General features: G+C 42.4%; 1 protein-coding gene and 1 long non-coding RNA gene across 2 annotated transcripts; both read left to right on the top strand.

Moving 5' to 3' along the window:
• The first annotated feature begins 442 nt into the window (after nucleotides 1-442).
• Nucleotides 443-13,831, top strand: LOC125787771 (uncharacterized). Its single transcript, XM_049472461.1, has 2 exons — nucleotides 443-1,418; nucleotides 11,678-13,831. The coding sequence occupies exon 2, from the start codon at nucleotides 11,682-11,684 to the stop codon at nucleotides 13,464-13,466; it is 1,785 nt and encodes a 594-aa protein (XP_049328418.1). The 5' UTR covers nucleotides 443-1,418; nucleotides 11,678-11,681; the 3' UTR covers nucleotides 13,467-13,831.
• A 5,879-nt stretch (nucleotides 13,832-19,710) lies between these two features.
• Nucleotides 19,711-21,437, top strand: LOC125787769 (uncharacterized). The gene is made up of 3 exons (XR_007429536.1): nucleotides 19,711-20,157; nucleotides 21,243-21,298; nucleotides 21,423-21,437. It is a non-coding gene; the product is annotated as an uncharacterized LOC125787769 (long non-coding RNA).
• The last annotated feature ends 19 nt before the right edge of the window (nucleotides 21,438-21,456 follow it).

Below are 21,456 nucleotides of genomic sequence, written 5' to 3'. Positions count from 1 at the left end.
CTTTGGTTATATAGATACATTTTCCTGTTTAGTAAAGAACAAAGTATGAAAGTATAAAGGTATAGTGAATTTCTGATTTAAAGAGGTCTGAAATTATGTTAACCAGAGCAATGAGACCCGCATTCCTTAGTGGGGGAGAGGTGTGAATTACGACGGCCAGAGTTCTTATCTCTTCAAATACACAAGAGAGTCTGCCTTTTCAAAAAGGAAATTTAAGGCTGAAAAATGTTAAAACATTAAAAAAACAAAATGTGTTCTTAAGACGTGAATGAACATTAACTACAAAAAGAATACGGATGGCAACAAACTAGCAGTCTGGTTAAAATAATTACTTAAAAGCTATCAGGGCATGTTTCCACAATACTTTAATCAGGTTAATAACCAAATCTTGAATTAATAAGTTTAAAGTTCATAACGAGTTTCTTTCTTTCCTTTCTAAGAGTCCGATGCGTGGAAGTTAGTGTATTCCCTGGTCATGTGTTATATTTCTTTCCATTCTTACACCTCAAAATCAACTATGATTATCTAATTGTCTGGTTAGGATTTCAGTTCTGAGATGTTTATTCATATCACTAAAATGCTATGCAACAGTGGGTGAATGTGGGGAAATTGTGGGTTTTCTATGTCAAAGTATATTTTAAATAAGCAATTGTTTAATCTGATCATTTAAGAATGTTAAGGTTTAAGTTAATAAAAGAAAAAAAAGGGGGAGTCGTCCAGGCAAGACTCCACCTACCTGGAGCTGATTGGGTTTTTAGAGATTATACTTGCAGTTAGGAAACCTATCACAAGTTAGGGCCAATACGTCACGAAGGGAACGTGTTTTCCAATAAAGGGGGATGTTAGTTCATTCAGTTCGTAGTTCGTAGTTCGTGGTTCGCCGTTCGGAGTTCGTGCGCTTTTTTAGGTTTAGTTAAGTTCAATTTTGTTCTTAGAAGTAATTTTAACTTAGAGTTTTAGTTAGAATTTTGTACTCTCTCTTTTGTTTTACTTTCTCTTAGATTCAGCTTAGTGATTCTTAAGTTTTTGAGTCATAGATCTAGCTTGAGCTGCGCTTGCAGCGCATCCGCGCTGACCAACACAAGTCCAGCGATTATCAACAGAATTAGAGAATTAGGTGCTTCCAGCTATTGAAACCACCTTAGCGCTACGGAGCTGCCTATAGTTCACCGCTCATCTTTAGCGTTATACATCGCTCGCCGTACCAGACCCAGACGCGAAGAGAATCCTGAATCAATCAGCTGTCCGGAGCGATCGCTCCCGCTTGCCGTTGGAACCGAAGCCCTGCTTGCACCGTGAAGTCCACCTGAAGAACCCGCTTCGGCCACTTGGATCGAGCTACCCTTCCTGGCGGTCGACACCAACGGTTCCCTTCGCGGCAGAGACGACACCGGTTGCCCGAGGCCGGTCAACGCAAAGTGAGGCGCTGGTTAAATCTCTAATTCTCTGGTGGCGTTCTGTTGGTCTGGTTAGGTTGAGTCTTGCTAAGTTTTCAGTTATAGTTATTCCCGGTTGAGAGATGGTGGGATCTCTGTCAGCTCCATAGTTCTAATGTAATCTAGTTTAACTCAATTAGCTTGGATTTAGAGCGTTTTGCTTCTTTAGTAGTTAGTTCGTTTATAGCAGTATATAATCACTTATAATCTTGTTTAATCTCCTAATATTCTTATAGTGGGTTTAGTTATTCATATTTAGGTTTATCTCCTAGTGGGTTATCATAATTACTTCCCCTTTGGTATATTAAACGGGGTATTGATTTGTTTATTTTTATCTACTTATACATTTCTGTTGTTTGGGTCTAAAGTGTTTTGAGTTATTCATATATGCGATGAGAAGGTTTGGTTGTAAGACTGTTATCATCAGCGTGCTTGAATTTCACTCTCAAATTGTTGTTTGAATTATGCCCATTATCTAATTCTGCATATATCCATGTATTACTTTTATTCTAAATAAACATTACTGATTTAGCCAATTCTTGACTTAAGTGTGTTCCTCCCGTGGTTCAAAGACTTTCTGAAACCGACAAGAACTCACCCTGAGGTTAAATATAAATTTTGTAGCTAGCCGCTACTGGCGCCCTATTAACCTTTAATATTAATATTAAAATTAATATTGATATCAGGTAAATAGTTCGGTATCCCTTGTAACCACTACATATTTGGCGCGGCCGACGCGGGGCCAACGTCACATCTCTGATCTACGGGAGAAAGCACGGAGTTAAGAAACGTATTGGTGTGTTGTGTTTATTAAATATCTACCTTACGCTCCGCGTTAGTAAAACGCCAGCGGGCTGGCGAAAGCTAACCGGGTCACTCCTCTGTCTGTGTGCGCGCACATCTATATACATCTATATATATATCCAACTCCTTTGTGTGTATGTGTTTTAAAGAGCATTGGTAATCACTTGTGAAACGCCTCATATTACTCGCCAAAGAGCTGATCAGTGTGAGCGCGTGTGTGTATTGTAGACGCCGCTGTGCGTCTGCTTTCATTATCACTGTTATTGGTGCTTTACATTTACCCGGGGTATCTAAACAGGCTCAGCCGACAACTATTATCACGTGAATTATATCAGCGCTATTTGTAAAGGCCTCAGCGAGGTTGCTGTAGCTGCGGATTTCCAGTGCAGTAAACCCGCTTCCCAGTTTAAACGGCCCGTGTGCGCGGATTTCCGCACCCCGGTCGTACTGGGACCCTCTCGTGTGCCCCGCGGCTTTGCAAACCGCGGCGTAACGCTATCCTTTTAGGTGGTAGAGAGGTTTACAGTCGCGAAAACGCGACGGGCGAGGATCACGCCCTCAGCGGAAGCCCCGCTTGACTCAGACTGTGTGAAGTAAATTCCTGCGTGCTGTGCTCCTCTCTGTGTCTCTGTGTTAAGGTCAGCAAGACCGTTGTGTTCCCCACAAAGCTTGAAAGCAACTGAGCTCTCAGGAGCTGAGGTTTGTCCTCCCACTCAAGGGGGCGGGACTCAGTTGTGTCACCGGTAGGCGGAGCCTTCCCCACCAGTGGCCTCTAGTCGCCATCTCGTGGTCAACTGTATCAGCTACATCTTGCCTCAAGGCTGTCTTACCTTTTCGTGCCTCTAGGGGTAAAGCTATATCTACACTGCCCTCTTCTGGTCGTTTGGGTGAATACTCAGGTTAAAGGGGGTTGCAGTTCATTTATACGCTATTTTGGGAAATTCTTGTAGTAAACTGTGTTTACGTGTGGTTGGTGTTGGCTTCATATGAGTTTTGGCATACCTTAATCGAGATACCCTCTTCCCCTGCTTTCTTTGCTTGGTTACTGTTATATTTTAAATGTTGTATCGTCCTAGTTATTATTAATACTAGTAAGTGCCATTTCCATTCTTAATTACTAGTAAGTATATATTCAAAATAGAATTCACTTCAAATAGATACATTTAGATAACTCAATTGTAATAATTCAATATTTTGTTCTATGTAGCCACCCTACTTCAAACATAGTGTCAACCCTCAAAACTAACTTGCTTGTCAGCTGTTCTACTCACATTGCTTACATTAAATATAATCATTTGAGATAACCATAATATCCAGTATTTTAAACATTCAGGTTATAATCATTTGTTGCTATAAATACCTGTTACTTAGGTAATCCATAGTAGCCATTCATTATTTTGTTTTGTCAAGCATTTTATCCACTTCTTCTTGTTATTCTAAATACAGGCATATAATCCTTATCCTATTTGGCCATAAAAAAATAAATAAATAAATAAATAAATAAATAAATTAATTAATTAATTAAAAAAAAAATAAAAAAATAAAAAAAATCTGCTCGCTAATACTGAAGGTAGCTTAGACTCTGTCTGAGTCACTTTGTTGAATCTAAATAAATCAAAGCCTTATAGACATACATACATCCGCTCTATGCTGGTTTTTGACAGGATTTGACTGTGGTGTTTGGTGACAGCAGTGCTATCTTTAATTCATCCACAGTCATTCAAACCTTGTCAGTTACCACCTAGTTAATAAATTAATTAATTACTAATAGGTATTTGACAATTTTATGCAAAACTATTAAAACTTATACCTATCCAAGGTCACCCAAATAAAATTAAAATAATAATTATCCATTGAAAAAAAAAAAAAACAAACTACACTTTTGGCTTATTAGATTCACTAGGGACTACGCATCAAAAGTTTGTTACCTTAGCATCAATCCCTCCAATCTCAGCAGCAGTGCTAAGTCACCCATCCGGGACTGGCTTCCAATACAGCTCGCATCGCTTGACCCTCGTCAAGTCAAAATGAGTTCTCCAAGAGAGGCAGGGTCCCCGCTCCTCAGCGAGGCTGAGTCGGTGGACCAAGTAGAAGCCACTCTTCTTGATTTAGTAAGCTGCCGCATTCCAGACTATGCTGAAGGCGTGCAACAGGCAGATGATGCCCACCTTCAGAGTTTGATGACTAGCTGTGTGGACGACCACCTAACTAAATCCCTTAAAATAAAAGAACAAATAGACACCGTATACAAAATGTCCCTCATACTCTGGAGACAACTCCAACTCTCACAAGAGAGAGAGCAACATGCTACTAACCACTGTACAGCTCTCCAGCAAACTAACCAAAAACTCAGGGACGAATTGGCGCAATGGCATAATACTGGTTCAGAGATACAATCCCAACAAGAAGCCCTTGAACATAAAGTAAAGTCACTGCAGGAAGAGGCCGCAACAGCCACAAAGCTTGCCATCCAGTCACGAGGTAAGCTGGAGGAAGCCCAGGAGCAGCAGACCGAACTCGAGGCTGAACTAACACAGGCTATGAGTGCTTTAAGATTAGCTCGTATAGAAAAAAGGGATGCAGAAACGCAGTTGGCAGAGTTCAAATTAGAACGGGATGAGACATATTCCCGGGGGCCAAAGGTAAGCCCAACAAAGGGTAGACCAGCGACCCCACATCTCTTTAAGACGGAGGTACATACTCCTACGCCCGTAACTTCCATGGGTTACCAGGGAGGAGCTGAAGCTCCTCGATCACCCATCAGAGTCAAACCGGAACCGGCTGGCCCCAAAAAGGTGAACCGGACCCTGTTTGGCTGGGACGAATCTGAACACACCCGACGACCCCAAACAAATGCAGATATGGCCAGGCCCATAACACCCTCAGATAGAGATTTGGATAAAGTTGCCCGCAATATCAGCCGGTTTGAACCTAAGCCTGGCTGCCCTAATGATATCCACCTTTATCTAAATGACATTGATTACTATCTACGGCGCTTCCCTCTGGCCACCATAGACGACAGAATCTATCTCATTAAAATAACATCCAGCCGCGACGTTAGCAGTTTCATTGAACGCCAACCACCACACGTAAGGGGGAACTATAGGGCTCTCTGCCAAGCATTGGAGGCAGAATTCTCTAGCTTCTCAACCCAGTTAGGCCTCTCCGCTGCATTCACGGTGAGGCAGAACAGGCAGGAGGGTCCCGAACAGTACTACTATCGCCTCAGGCGCGCTTACTTTGGCTTCAAGAATGAACCAGAGATGGAGGAGGACGAAAATTTCAAGGTCCTGTTTGTCCAGAACCTCCATCCTTCAACCAGCCACCATTTAGGTGTCTCGGCTTGTCCCCGCACCCTGACTAGTCGGCAGCTAAGAGATCTAGCTCTTAGAGGCTTTGCAAAAGTTCAGCAAAGTTTGGGAAAAAAACCCGACTCCGAGGTCCTTGCAGTAGCCAGTAACCCTTGTATGGAACTAGAGGGGAAGCACAGCTTCCAGGGAACAGATAAGACTCACGGGTCCAGACCCTATAGACAAGAACCAGCCCAAAGTCAGCAGGTCGATCCACAGCGACGCCGCTCACCTACTTATAAGGTGAATCGCGGCCAGGGCAGACCCCATCGAGGTCGAGCCTCCCACCATCAACGTGGTGGCAGGCCACACCATCATGGGAATAACAGGCACTCTGGACCAAACCAGACTGCAAAAAGCCCTAAATCATCACTTGACAAAACCCTTAACGGCCTGGAGGCAGGGGATCTTGAGTTAATCCTGCAATGGGTTAACCAAATGCGCAAGGAGAAAAGGGGTAACCTCAACCAAGGGCGCAACATCCAGGAGCAGTCGAGCACTGCTCCCCATGAAAAAGACCCCAAACGAGCTACTTGGGAGCATGCCCAAGACACTGCACCTAGTGCAGTCCTAGTTGTGGAACTAGACACTGACCACTCTCTCAAGGAAGAAGACCCATTTCTAATTCGGGGGGAGCTTCCTTTCCGACAGTTCTTGGGCCATCTGAGCGAAAGGGGGGTGGCCAGAAAATTCTATCTTGCTACTACTTTGGAGGATGAATTTGTGCAAGATGCTCTTCTTGACACGGCATCAGACATCACACTGATGTCCATGTCCCTTTTTAACCGAGTGCGGGCATCCGCTCGGCGACGGAATAGGGAGATACAGCTGAGTAACTGTTCTCTCAATATCCAGCCCTACTCACACACGGGCATCACCATACATTCGATGGCCCTAATTCAACTTACGATTGGGCCCGTGACTGTTGTTCATCCAATTCATGTGTCTCCTTTGGAGTCCATCCCATTCCTCGCAGGAAAAGATCTTCTTAATCGGTTCGAGCCCCTTATCGACTTTCAAGGTCTTAAGATCTGGGCGCAGGTTCGGCAACCCCTTCCTGTTCTTCCCTCTCGTGAGGAGGAGATCCAGTGCTACCGTCTTTGTGGACATTTCCAACCATGCAAGGAACTGATCGACCCCGTGGTTCCTATGGAGATTGAGGAAGGGCCTACAGCCGCCGTTTCACAGTGTACAAATCCTTCTTGGCCTCCAAGCTCAGTCTTGGAACAACGTGACACCTTTTTGTGTACCATGGTCCCATCTGAAAATCTTGGGGAATATTGTCCCAGAGTGGAGAAGGGGGTCACATTGGACGACTTCCAGGTGGATGACGTGGTCATCGCCCTGTGGTCGGACAAATCCGCAGTCAGCCAAGACTTAGTAAACTCATTATCGGCAACCCATGCTAGCTTTCATTTCATTCAATCCCAGGGAGCTTTTCCGCTTGGGCCCGTTCCTCAACCCACCTTGCCGGCAGTCGGCACTTGTTCTTTGACCGTCCGTTGGAACAAGAAAGAGTTCACCCAGCTTTTTCTTGTGGTCCCAGACTTACCTCATTCCATCTATGTGGGCGGTGACGTGTTGGTCAGGTTGGATGTTCAGGTAGACACCATCAATAACATCCTTTGGTCCCTCACAAACACTCAGGCAGATGGCTCTTGCCCTGAACCAGAGTATCTGCACTCGGGTCAGACCATACCTGAAGTTTGTCAGGTGGCAAACAACCAAGCCATCACCCTACCGGCAAATACCAAAAATATCGGCCTCTACCTGACCATCCTACCTGGACAACAACTATGTCACCCCCATGCGCTGTTCCAACCCTCACATCGATTCTTTGATCTTGGTCTGACCGTGGAAGCCACACCTCTTGTGGAGTTACGTGCTAGGTCAGTGTACTTGTTCGTTCAAAATTGTACAACTCAGGACATAGTGATTCCCCAACTCACAGAACTGGGTTGGCTGGTTAGCACCAAATTTCATGACTTTGAACTGCGGCTTCCAGTCATCGGTCCGATTCCTCAGCAGTTGCTCCCAAAGCAAGAGTCCAAGACATTATACACCCGACCGTCTGGGGCAATTGCTATTTTTCCTGTCTTGGAGACCAATGAAGATGCGTTGTACCGCATTGATCTGACCCACAGGGACCAAATGGTCTTGGATACAGTCACTGTCCTTAGTCTCGATTCTGTCCCATCACCTGGCACTAACACAGTCCTGGTGAAGCAGAAGGAGGAGGCCGACAGTTTTCCTTCAACCCAAACAGAGTTTGAGAAGCAACTACAGCAAATGCTGTTAGATGCGGATGCATTGCAATCAGACGAAGAGCGTGTAAAGCTCAGAACAGTGCTGACTAAGTATCGCGCGTCTTTCTCTCAAGATTCTATGGATTGTGGATTGACCCACATCCATATGATTCGTATTCCGACGCATCCCGACGCTGCTCCTGCTTACGTTCGCCAATACAAGATTCCACTTGCATCATACGGGCCGGTGCAAGAGATCATAGATGATCTCTTAGACAAAGGAATAATCCGACCATGCAACAGCACCTACTCTGCGCCACTTTGGCCGGTGTTGAAGCCAATGGCAAATGGCGTCTGACTATTGACTATCGCCGCCTAAATGACCAGGTCCCTCTTTCTAGATGGCCCATGACCCAATTGGAGCAAGAACTCCCTAGGGTCAGAGATGCCAAATATTTTTCAACCTTAGATGTGGCATCGGGGTTCTGGACCATTCCGGTCCATGTGGAAGACCAACACAAACTGGCATTCACATTCGCCGGCCGTCAATTTACATTCACCCGCTGCCCATTCGGATATTCCAATTCACCAGCTGAATTCAACATCTTTCTCAACAAAGCTTGTCCTGATGCAAGAGAACGAGGAACCTTGATTTATGTTGACGATGTTCTTATCCGGAACAATTCTCTCGATGCTCACTTGGAAGAGATTGATCATGTGCTAGATCAGCTCACAAAAGCAGGTGCGAAAATATCCCTAGCCAAATGTCAGTGGTGCAAAACTAAGGTCAACTATGTGGGCCTTTTGGTTGGTCCAGATGGTGTTCTCCCGCAACCATGTCGTGCCCAAGGCATCGTGGATATCGCGGAACCAAAAACCATCCACGCCCTTCGCAGCTTCTTGGGGGTATGCAACTACTCCCGCCAGTTCATTGAAAACTTTGCGGAACTGGCCAAGCCACTGTACCAGCTGTTAAAGCAGGATGTACCTTTCATTTGGGGTGAGGCCCAGGCACAAGCCATGCAAACCCTCAAAGACAAACTGGCATCGGCACCCTGTTTAACCTATCCGGACCACAGCAAAGAATTCTACCTTCAAGTTGGGTTTTCCGAACACTGTGTGAGTGCTGGTCTATACCAGGTACACGATCGAGACAAGAGAGTGGTGGCTTATGCAAGCAAAGCTTTGATGGCTCCGGAACTCAAATACTCTGACTGTGAGAAAGCACTTCTGGCCACGGTCTGGGCAGTGAAACACTTCTCCAACTACCTTGGGGGACAAAAGATCATTGTAGAAACGAACCACCAGCCAGTGGTCTTTCTCAACAGCCAGCGCATTCGAGAAGGTGTGGTCACCAACGCACGAGTCGCCTCCTGGCTAATGGCACTACAAAGTTTTGAGGTTGAGGTGCGCTATGCGCAAAACTCGAGATTACCTCTAGGCACTGATCTGGCGGCATGTCAGCGATGTGAAACTGACATACCGGCCACATCAACGCCCATTCCCAATCTCGCCTCCCAAAAACCCACAAACCATCGTTACTTTGACCCCAAGGAGTGTGAAAACATTCCCACGGTCTACGTAGATGGATGCTCTTTCCGACATGACCAAGAAGGCCTCAAAGCCGGTGCAGGAATCGTCTGGCTTGATGACAACCCTTGCGAACCACAACAGTTCAAACTAGGATCACAAACTTCTCAGTATGCCGAAATCGCTGCCATACTCATCACAATTCAACTTGCTATCGACCAGGGGGTAAAAACCCTGTTAATCTGTACAGATTCCAACTACGCACGTCTAAGTTTCACATGTCACTTGCCAATCTGGAAAACCAAAGGTTTTCTCACATCTGGCAGGAAAGCAGTCAAACACACAGAGCTGTTCACAGCCGCGGACTACCTGGTAGTTCGACACGACATGCTTGTCTACTGGAAAAAGGTGAGGGGACACTCACGTGTCCCAGGAACAGACAAGACATACAATGACCAAGCTGATTCACTGGCCAAAAGAGGTGCCTTGGAAGGAGTTTCATGGGTCTTTGACCCGTTGAAATACCCAACCCAACCCAACCCCACTGTTTTAGCCGTGACTAGAGCACAAGCTAAACAAACCTCAACAACAGAAATCCCACCCTGCGCTGCGGTCTCCATTGATCCAGAAATCACAGATGCTGATTTGATCACGCTACAAGACGCAGACCCCGACATCAAATCTATTAAGGCTTTCTTGCTCGATCCCACCAACAATCCCATAACCAGCCAAATGCTGGAGGCATCAATTCCGCTTAAACAACTCTTGGACAACCGTGCATTCTTGAAGGTGGTCAAGGGCTTGCTTGTTCATGTCACTGAGACCCACACTTCTCCTGCGTTCGTGGTGCCTCCGTGCCACAGGGGGGTAATGTTGGGGCACGCCCATGACTCTCCATCAGCAGGTCACAAAGGGATCAAGGAAACCTATAGGACACTCAAACAGGTGGCCTTTTGGCCACGAATGCGGGAGCATGTAGCTAGTTACATTAAAGGATGCTTGGTGTGCTGCCAGTTCCAGCCGGCGAATCCTCTGCACAGGGCTCCCTTACAGAGAAAGGGGTTAACCTTCCCGTGGTCGGATCTGCAAATGGATTGGGTGGGCCCGCTCACAAAGTCTGCTCGAGGGAACAAATATTTCCTCACAGTCACATGTGCATTCACCAAGTGGGTGGAGTGTCTTCCAGCCGCCAATGACACCGCTATAACCACAGCGTGTCTCCTGGTTAATCATATCTTCACCCGGTTTGGTCTTCCTTGTAGGGTTGACTCAGATCGAGGTACTCATTTCACGGCAGAAGTCATGCAACAAATGTGGCACGTCCTCGGTGTAAAAGCCAAGTTGCACGTGAGCTACCACCCCCAGTCCTCTGGTCAGGTCGAACGGGCTAACCGCACAGTGGTCAGCATCCTCAAGAAATTTGTGGCCACGCATCACCGCGACTGGGATGTGAAATTGCCGTTGGTACTCATGGCCATTAGGGCAACTCCTCACGATTCCACCGGCGTCTCTCCATTCGAGGTGATGACAGGCAGACAGATGACACTTCCGCTACATCTGTTATATCAGCCAGGTGGAACAGATACCTCAGTTGCCTACACAACACAGCAGTACATAGACGATTTGCAGAAACACCTAAAATCCACTTTTGCTTTTGCCCAACAGCACATGGCACGAAGTGCCCAGGGTCGGAAGGCCTACTATGATCAGAAGGCGTCCTATGACGAGCTTCAGGTGGGAGATAAGGTGTGGTACTACATTTTCGCTCAACCTGTCGAGAAACCCCAATCGAATACGGGTAGGCTGGCTCGCAAACTCATGCCTCGCTGGACTGGACCCCACACAATCACGGACAAATTGTCCCCGGTGGTGTACCAGATCCAGATCAGCCAAGGTTCTAAGGAGCCAACCCGCAAGTGGGTACACCGCAACCAAATTAAGCCACACCAAAGCCCTATGGGACAAGTCGGGGCCGCCAATGCCTTGATTAGAGTCTAATCAGGTGGACAAAACCCCTGCTAGACCCCTAGGTGTTTAGCAACTCCTAGCTGTACAACTGGCAACTAAACTAATAACTTCATTTTTAAAATTTAGGAATACATTGATCTTTGATCCATATACAGTAGTCTGTTGTTTGCAATTTCAATCCAAGTACCATTACACATCTGCCGATCGAGCCAGCCAACAGAACCATCATTTTGTGCCTGGGAATAGGATATCACTGATTGTTAGCCACTTATCTGTTAGATTCTACTTCATTGGTGGTTCACACTAGTACACCCAGGTTAATCATGTATATTTGTCTCGTTAGGAAGATGAGGACTCTCCTGCTCCTGACGCTCGTGCTGGGGACGATCGTCGCGGCCCCTGATGTGATCTCCCCCGGACCTACCTCAGGAGTAGTTCTTAGGGATAATTCGGGACTACTAATCACAAACTGCCGGTTACATACCCAAAGGGTGTTTGTACGACTGAACCCGGAGGAAGTATGTAAAAAGAACTTCCCTGATTGGTCCCGCCAAGTGGGGTGGGCTGGGCATTGGTGGGTACGAGAGGCAGTAAGCCATGCCGAACGAGACACCACCCACATGCTACAACAGCTGCAAAAATTTGCGGTCACACAGTCTGAACTGAATGGGGCTCAAAAGAGATCCAAACGGTTTCTTGCAGGTTTATTAACTGCTGCCGCCGCTGTAGGCTCACTCCTTGGCGTCGGCACATCCGCTGTTAATGCCGTGGGCCTAGCCACGGTCCGCCGTAATGTAGGGGAACTACAGGCAGAACTACCACACATCAAGGACCAAATAGACACCCAACAGAGACAGCTACAAGCAATTGGACAAACTTTACAGGGTACCATTGTGGTCCTCAATACCCACACGGTAGCTTTAAACAAAACTCTGCAAACGATCACCTCCCTGACCCGGGCAATCCAGACAGATATGGCTCACATCCAAGTGATTAACATGCTTTTGAATGACATGCTACAGGAAGTGGGATCCTCAGTAGACAGTCTAGCTATGGGCAAGATACCAGCTTATCTGGTGCCTTTAACCCTGGTACAGGAAATCCTCAGTCGGGCTACCCGAGAGGAAGTTACTGATCTCCAAGCACATTTAGCCTATACACTCGGAAGTGCAGTACCTCTTTATGTCAATCCAGAAAATAGAGAAGTAGCTTTTCTGGTCAACTTACCTATAATAGCTGCGGAAAACATTTATCGCTTAAAAGAAGTGGTAAATGTTGGGTTTTGGCAAAAAGAAGCACACATCAAAATTCAGACTCCGACCTTGGTAGCTTACCAAGACATCAATCCTGGACTTTATCTGGCCCCAAATTTGCGCATGTGTACCCGGTCCAAGGATATACACTATCTCTGTCCCAGTAAACCGTTCACTCGAGAGGGTGCCGGCAATCTTTGTGGCCTTAAGCCCATGCTCACTAAGGACCAGTGTCCTGCCACTGTCACTCATAGGTACCAACAGGTCGAGACTCAGGTTGAAATCGTAGGGAGCCGGTGGTTGGTAAATACTGCGGCACGGGAAGCGGTGTTGTCCTATGACCAGCATGATATCGATGAACGTATTCCCCTTCCGGAACAAACATTTTGGGTAGACGTACCACCTGGGGCTACTCTGCATGTTGGGGAATGGTCCCTGTACCACTTAGTACCTGATCAATATGAGAGTGAAATTGAGGTGTCTGATTTCTTTACTACCCACTCCTTAGAACTCAGCCCTGACACCCTTGGTCGGATACAGTATGAGGGTCCCCAGTCTATCGATTTGACCCCCATCAATAATGTCTTAAAAGAGATCGAGGCACGTCCCACATGGACAGTCCAACCTGTAAGATACTCCTGGTCATTGCCCGATACCTTGTTAGCTGTGCTGGTATGTCTGGGGTATGTAGCAACCTTTGGTATAACGTGTTTTTATCGTAGGAAGACCGTGAAGCTACAGAGACAAATGGATTCATGGTCGGGTAAGGTGGTTAGATTTGTGAGACGTAGAAGGGGGGGTCAAGAAGTGTCAGTGGAAACTCAGGAGGACGCAACTGATGAACCTATGCAGGTAGCTGCAGTAAGGGAAGTGGTTTAGCTCTGGTTTGGATAACGCTAATGCAGCCTGTTGTGTACTGACCAGCAAATGCCACCAGTAAGAGTTGAGATACCCAGTAACCTTTTTGTCCACAGCTATCTACGTCATCTCATCGACTGATAACCTGGATCTCTGCTGATTATCACCCGATGGGGGGGATATGTAGCAGATAGCCTGATGGCTCATTGTGAAATCACACTCTTAGATCCACTTAAGAAATTCCACTGGAGAGCAGAGGGTGATTCCCCCCAACCTTGAATGATAACACTTTAACGACTTTTACGACCATTTGCTGAAAACATCTGTCTCGCTAAAAGCATCTGAACAAAGACCCATAAACTTTGGGGATTAACATGTCACCTGCTGATCCGCTATCTTCGGAGCACACCTCTTAAACAGTCACATCTAATTTACACACTCACGCACACAGCATGACCCTTTTTACTGGCCCAGGACCCGTGGACCATTTAACAAGACAATACTGCCACCCGCAGGAGAAGAAAGGAACTTTTCTTGGAGCACGAGGCTATGATCGAAAAATTACATATGTATATGTTTTTACAATAACTTAAATAACTGTTGGTTAATTCTAATATTGTGAGAAGCAGGGTATCAAGCAATGTGATGAAACACTTTCTAATCAAGAGAACAATTTTGAGGTTTACCTTCATTTTCTTCTACAGGTTCCAGGCTGAAGAATTATGTCTTGTTTGTCATTGGTTGAACTATTGCAACTAGTCAGCGTAATTTTAACCTTTGCTTTGGTTATATAGATACATTTTCCTGTTTAGTAAAGAACAAAGTATGAAAGTATAAAGGTATAGTGAATTTCTGATTTAAAGAGGTCTGAAATTATGTTAACCAGAGCAATGAGACCCGCATTCCTTAGTGGGGGAGAGGTGTGAATTACGACGGCCAGAGTTCTTATCTCTTCAAATACACAAGAGAGTCTGCCTTTTCAAAAAGGAAATTTAAGGCTGAAAAATGTTAAAACATTAAAAAAACAAAATGTGTTCTTAAGACGTGAATGAACATTAACTACAAAAAGAATACGGATGGCAACAAACTAGCAGTCTGGTTAAAATAATTACTTAAAAGCTATCAGGGCATGTTTCCACAATACTTTAATCAGGTTAATAACCAAATCTTGAATTAATAAGTTTAAAGTTCATAACGAGTTTCTTTCTTTCCTTTCTAAGAGTCCGATGCGTGGAAGTTAGTGTATTCCCTGGTCATGTGTTATATTTCTTTCCATTCTTACACCTCAAAATCAACTATGATTATCTAATTGTCTGGTTAGGATTTCAGTTCTGAGATGTTTATTCATATCACTAAAATGCTATGCAACAGTGGGTGAATGTGGGGAAATTGTGGGTTTTCTATGTCAAAGTATATTTTAAATAAGCAATTGTTTAATCTGATCATTTAAGAATGTTAAGGTTTAAGTTAATAAAAGAAAAAAAAGGGGGAGTCGTCCAGGCAAGACTCCACCTACCTGGAGCTGATTGGGTTTTTAGAGATTATACTTGCAGTTAGGAAACCTATCACAAGTTAGGGCCAATACGTCACGAAGGGAACGTGTTTTCCAATAAAGGGGGATGTTAGTTCATTCAGTTCGTAGTTCGTAGTTCGTGGTTCGCCGTTCGGAGTTCGTGCGCTTTTTTAGGTTTAGTTAAGTTCAATTTTGTTCTTAGAAGTAATTTTAACTTAGAGTTTTAGTTAGAATTTTGTACTCTCTCTTTTGTTTTACTTTCTCTTAGATTCAGCTTAGTGATTCTTAAGTTTTTGAGTCATAGATCTAGCTTGAGCTGCGCTTGCAGCGCATCCGCGCTGACCAACACAAGTCCAGCGATTATCAACAGAATTAGAGAATTAGGTGCTTCCAGCTATTGAAACCACCTTAGCGCTACGGAGCTGCCTATAGTTCACCGCTCATCTTTAGCGTTATACATCGCTCGCCGTACCAGACCCAGACGCGAAGAGAATCCTGAATCAATCAGCTGTCCGGAGCGATCGCTCCCGCTTGCCGTTGGAACCGAAGCCCTGCTTGCACCGTGAAGTCCACCTGAAGAACCCGCTTCGGCCACTTGGATCGAGCTACCCTTCCTGGCGGTCGACACCAACGGTTCCCTTCGCGGCAGAGACGACACCGGTTGCCCGAGGCCGGTCAACGCAAAGTGAGGCGCTGGTTAAATCTCTAATTCTCTGGTGGCGTTCTGTTGGTCTGGTTAGGTTGAGTCTTGCTAAGTTTTCAGTTATAGTTATTCCCGGTTGAGAGATGGTGGGATCTCTGTCAGCTCCATAGTTCTAATGTAATCTAGTTTAACTCAATTAGCTTGGATTTAGAGCGTTTTGCTTCTTTAGTAGTTAGTTCGTTTATAGCAGTATATAATCACTTATAATCTTGTTTAATCTCCTAATATTCTTATAGTGGGTTTAGTTATTCATATTTAGGTTTATCTCCTAGTGGGTTATCATAATTACTTCCCCTTTGGTATATTAAACGGGGTATTGATTTGTTTATTTTTATCTACTTATACATTTCTGTTGTTTGGGTCTAAAGTGTTTTGAGTTATTCATATATGCGATGAGAAGGTTTGGTTGTAAGACTGTTATCATCAGCGTGCTTGAATTTCACTCTCAAATTGTTGTTTGAATTATGCCCATTATCTAATTCTGCATATATCCATGTATTACTTTTATTCTAAATAAACATTACTGATTTAGCCAATTCTTGACTTAAGTGTGTTCCTCCCGTGGTTCAAAGACTTTCTGAAACCGACAAGAACTCACCCTGAGGTTAAATATAAATTTTGTAGCTAGCCGCTACTGGCGCCCTATTAACCTTTAATATTAATATTAAAATTAATATTGATATCAGGTAAATAGTTCGGTATCCCTTGTAACCACTACATATGCATTGCTAAGGGAGATAAATAAAAAATAATCCCAATAAATTCAAATGTCTAGTTGCTTTGTTAATGTCCATTGCATAGGAAGTCTGTGTTTAACATTTTTGTTTTATGTTCAATACTGATCTTTATACTGTATTTCTCAAGCCATCCCTAAACAGTAAATTAAAAATAATAAATAATAGTAATAAATAATTGAATTAATAAAAATTAGCCCCAATGCCTATGTATGTTGCTGTTCTTTTCCTGTGCAGTGGGCGGGGCTAAGCTACTGTTTATTGGCTTGGAAGCCCTTTCATTGGCTGGTTCATTGGTCCATTCTATTGCACGACGCGTTTCAATTAGTGTTATGTGCAACAAAACCGTAAAAGAAGCAAATAGTCTGAGTCTGAAAGCGTTAACCTGCGTTTTCACCAGAGAGGTGTCCAAATCTACAAATACATAATAAATACACACTTATACCTAAACACTGTTGCTTTAAAAAGACCTATGTATCAAAAATATATGACTGCCATATAAATGACTGTATTGGCAAACCCTTAGAAACACATACTTTTTTTGACTATTTTTAATTAGCAATTATACTGTTTTAATTTTATTTCAGTGTACATTTTTTTAAACCCATGCATCTTTTAATCAGCTCACGTGTACATTTCTTTCTGTTACTCAGATATGCCCTCTGCCAAGTTTCCAGTTGTTGCTTTAGTATCATGCGGGCTTCTTGTGGCAGTTGTCTGTGCATTTGCTCTGGGGGCCTGCTGTCGAAAGCGAAAGCAACAGCAGCAAAGGCAGCCCAGGCACGAGATGAGAGGCTCTGACGATGAGACGGTCCAGCTCTCAGTTCAGCAAAGTGAAAGCAGTTACAGACCACCAATTCCATGGATTGAGAAGAAACAAAACAACCAACCAATCTTAGAAGATCCAGAAGAGGAAGGCTCCTGTTCCACCCAGGCTACTGCTGATCAAGAGATACAAAATGAACAAAGCTAAAGCAGCAGCTTGGCTAATTGTTGTGCGAGTTTTTGTCTAACTTTTTTTTTGTGTAACGTGTTTTTTGTGTGTTAAGTTTTAACTTAAGAGAGTGCGCATTTCTAGCGCAGAAAAACAGGCCAAAGAGTCTAAAAGTGGAGAGAGTGCGCATTTCTAGCGCAGAAAAACGGGCCAAAGAGTCTAAAAGCGGAGAGAGTGCGTATTTCTAGAGCAGAAAAAACGGGCCAAAGAGTCTAAAAGCGGAGAGAGTGCGCATTTCTAGCGCAGAAAAAACTGGCCAAAGAGTCTAAAAGCGGAGAGAGTGCACATTTCTAGCGCAGAAAAACAGGCCAAAGAGTCTAAAAGCGGAGAGAGTGCGCATTTCTAGCGCAGAAAAACAGGCCAAAGAGTCTAAAAGCGGAGAGAGTGCGCATTTCTAGCGCAGAAAAAACGGGCCAAAGAGTCTAAAAGCGGAGAGAGTGCGCATTTCTAGCGCAGAAAAAACGGGCCAAAGAGTCTAAAAGCGGAGAGAGTGCACATTTCTAGCGCAGAAAAAACGGGCCAAAGAGTCTAAAAGTTATTAAGGAGTTTTATATTAAGAGACATCATGAAATTAAACATCAATTTGAAAAATCTTAGTTTACACAACACTGTCAAAGATAAAGATAGTAAGTCAAGTAAAATGGTGTGTAAATGAAATAATCAGGAAAATGTATTATTTAAAGTGGTATATTTCATTATTTGTTTTATTACAGAGTCTGTGGCCCGGGACTTCAAATATATTTCTCCTTCTGGTCCCCAACAAAAAAAGTTTGGACACCCCTGAACTAAACTATCTATATAAAACAAAACCATGCTAATTCAGAGCTAAACTCATCAACCAGCTTAACCAACTTCAGCAGGAATAATACCCACTCAATGATGATTCAATTCTGTTAATTGCCTGGAAAATTGCACAGTATTTAAAACATAACTTATATGTAAGTGTTAATGCTAATTTACTCCAGTCCAAAGTGTTAAGCTAACTAAAAGAATGACATAAAATCACTTAAGGTTGAAGGTTGAATTTAGACAGACCAAAGGTGCCATAAAACCTTACTCAGTATGAATGGGGATTTGTTTCTTGTTTCATCAAGTTAATATATATATATATATATATATATATATATATATATATATATATATATATATATATATATATATTTATTTATGTATATATTTATATATATATATTATATTTATGTATTATATTTATTTATATATATATTTATATACTATTTATGTTTTATTATTGTTTATTTAACTTTAGAATACCCATTAATAGTATTTGAATATTGATAGAATTCAATAAAACATTACATATATATATATATATATTTCCTTTTTTATTGTTGTTCATTTCTTTATTTTTTGAATGTTTCAATGCCAAGAATGTAAAGATTGTTTTGAATGTACTGATAAAGCCTGTCACAATAACACATTTTATTGATTATTAAATCTTCCCAGAAATAACTGCAAATGAAAATACTGTTATTTTTATTATAATAATATAGTAGCATAACAATGCAGTCACGCAGTATAGCAGTATAGCACATTGCCAGCATGGAGTTAGCAGCTCAGAATATGATAACTTGCTCTTACAGCCTACAACATAGATGCCATCATAATATATGATCTATACGTTTACCTAGGGGGTTGCTTGGAGGAAATCACTACACACTGATGGTTAGTGTCAGAATCTGGGGCACACACTCAGTATACAAATAGATTATGCCCAAATCTGATAAAAAAAGTGAAAAAAAAAAACAATGAAGACAGCAGACTTAATGCAAGTATAATATATAATATTAATAATTAATAATAATATGAATTAATAAACTAATAATACAATTTTAATAATTATTACAGGATGATTTAACGAAAAGATCTTTGTTTTTAAATATATATATGTGACCACAAATGCTCACCTGACACAAAGTAAAGTGTTTCATAAAACAGATTCGACTCGATTATTTGAGTTCAAATGAATTGTGAGGTTACAGTGTAATTATTACAAGACACTAGTTAAGATTTTGTTAATCATTACAAATGATTTAACTCTTATTAATATCTCCGCTTATTATATGCATGATTCTTAAGCATAGAAAATGTACTAATATTAATTAATGTCTTAACTAGTGTCAATTAATAATTAATTGAGACTTTACTTAACAATGTAGCAATGTTTATTACTGTCATAGTCTCATACCAATTGTTTATTTCACCAGATAAATATCACACGGTGCACAGTTGAAATTTAAAATATAATACACTACTAACATAAGGCCTCTCATAAACACCAATTTTTCTGCACGACCACATATCGTCTGGACACTTCTTATTCACGATACCTTCATATTCTCCCACATAAACCTCATGGATACGTCTAATCCTGTAAGTCGTTGTTTGTGACCGAGCCGATGACAGCACCTACGATGACCTCATGACTTCAGGTGGCTTTAAATCCCTGTTAAAAAGGAGCATAAACCTCAGTGTTTAGGACTAATATGAGTCGGGTTTAGGGTTTTACTCATCCGCTATTCCTGGGGAAAGGGATTCTGCACAGGAAAAAACAACAGTCCGGCAGACAAGGGTCCATTCATCCAGGCCACAACATTAATCAGACACAAACAAAGCGTGAACTAATACACCTGGATTAGCATGCACAAGTCATTAGCATGAGATAGCTCTGCAGGCCCAATAAAAGACCGCTGGAGAACCCAGACCAGTACAGAAGATCTGAAACCTCCTGAGGATTCACACACTGAGAGGTGAGCACTGATGCTACTTCGCTAAGTCATTAAGCTAAGTGTAATTTAGCATTTTCTAACACCTTCTGTTGCTATCTTAGCTTGTTTTGTAGTTTAGCATCAGTTAGCCTTAGTTAGCATTGCTAGCGTCTCTGTAATTAGTACACAAAAAGAGGTAGAAATGACTGTCTAGCAGTGTTATTGTTATTAACAAGTTTCAACAAGTCCAGGAAGTAGCCTAGAAGTACACAAGCTGTTTTATTAGCTGTTTTATCTGCATAAACCTATAAAAACATATACACAAGGAGCTAGCACAAATCAGCTGATCTGAGCCTTTTACGAGCCTCAGAAAGGTAACTGGACGACACTGCACCTGTTGAAGCCCAAAAAAGAGTAGATTTCTCTCACTAAACTAGAAAAAAGTATTGAAAAACAGTAAATAAAGTAATTATACTACAAACTAAATAGTCATATACATTGTATACAGAGGTGGAATGTAACTAATTACATTTACTCACATTACTGTAACTGAGTAGATTTTATGAGTAATTTGTAATTTTTAAATTAGTTTTCAAAATAGGTAATTTTACTTTTACTCGAGTTCATTTTGACACAAGTAATTTACTTCACTACATTGAAAAACTCCTCGTTACTGAGTAAATAATGAAATGCTGAAAAAAAAGAGTTTTGTTCTCCATGGCAGCGCAGCTGAACTTCTCCATACAGTGTTTATTACAGTTAGCAGAACAGAAAATCTGACTAAAACATCCCTCTTTTTTATGTTGCTGGTTATTATTGCTATCATTTTAATGATAACCAGGGTTATTATTATTATTATTAGCCTTGTCCCAGGTTAGCATTGTTAGTGATACCAGTGAAATCATACAGTATTTTCTGGATTTAAACACTATAGTAAGGCAGTAATAATATGTGTACAGCTGATTTAATGAGGCAGGAAGTGATAATGATCTGGCATTATCTGTCCTATTGCTTTTACTACCGTTGATGTGAAAAGCAGCCATCTTGAAACTTACTCCATAATATATATATATATCATATTTACTGTGGATTTGTTTGTATTGTAACCTTCTTTAATTGCTGTTTAGACTACAACAAAATGAAGTGCATTGTTTTCATCGCCTTCCTGGCTTCAGCAGCCTATGTAAGTAGTTTCACTTGTTTTCCTTCTACCTTTCTTAATATTTCAGACTTCTTTTATATTGAAGTATTTTTGGTGATAAAGCACTTCCCATGACATGTTTTCCTTTTTTTTTATATATATATAGATGACCTCAGCAAAGGTAGGAAATCTATGTGTCT

The sequence above is a fragment of the Astyanax mexicanus genome, chromosome 25 (genome assembly GCF_023375975.1).
Source record: "Astyanax mexicanus isolate ESR-SI-001 chromosome 25, AstMex3_surface, whole genome shotgun sequence".
NCBI lineage: Eukaryota > Metazoa > Chordata > Actinopteri > Characiformes > Acestrorhamphidae > Astyanax > Astyanax mexicanus.
This window is presented reverse-complemented; position numbering and strand designations above follow the sequence as displayed.

What these genes read in the sequence shown, in the direction of transcription:
- LOC125787771 (XM_049472461.1), top strand. Translation starts at nt 11,682, where the DNA reads ATGAGGACTCTCCTGCTCCTGACGCTCGTGCTGGGGACGATCGTCGCG.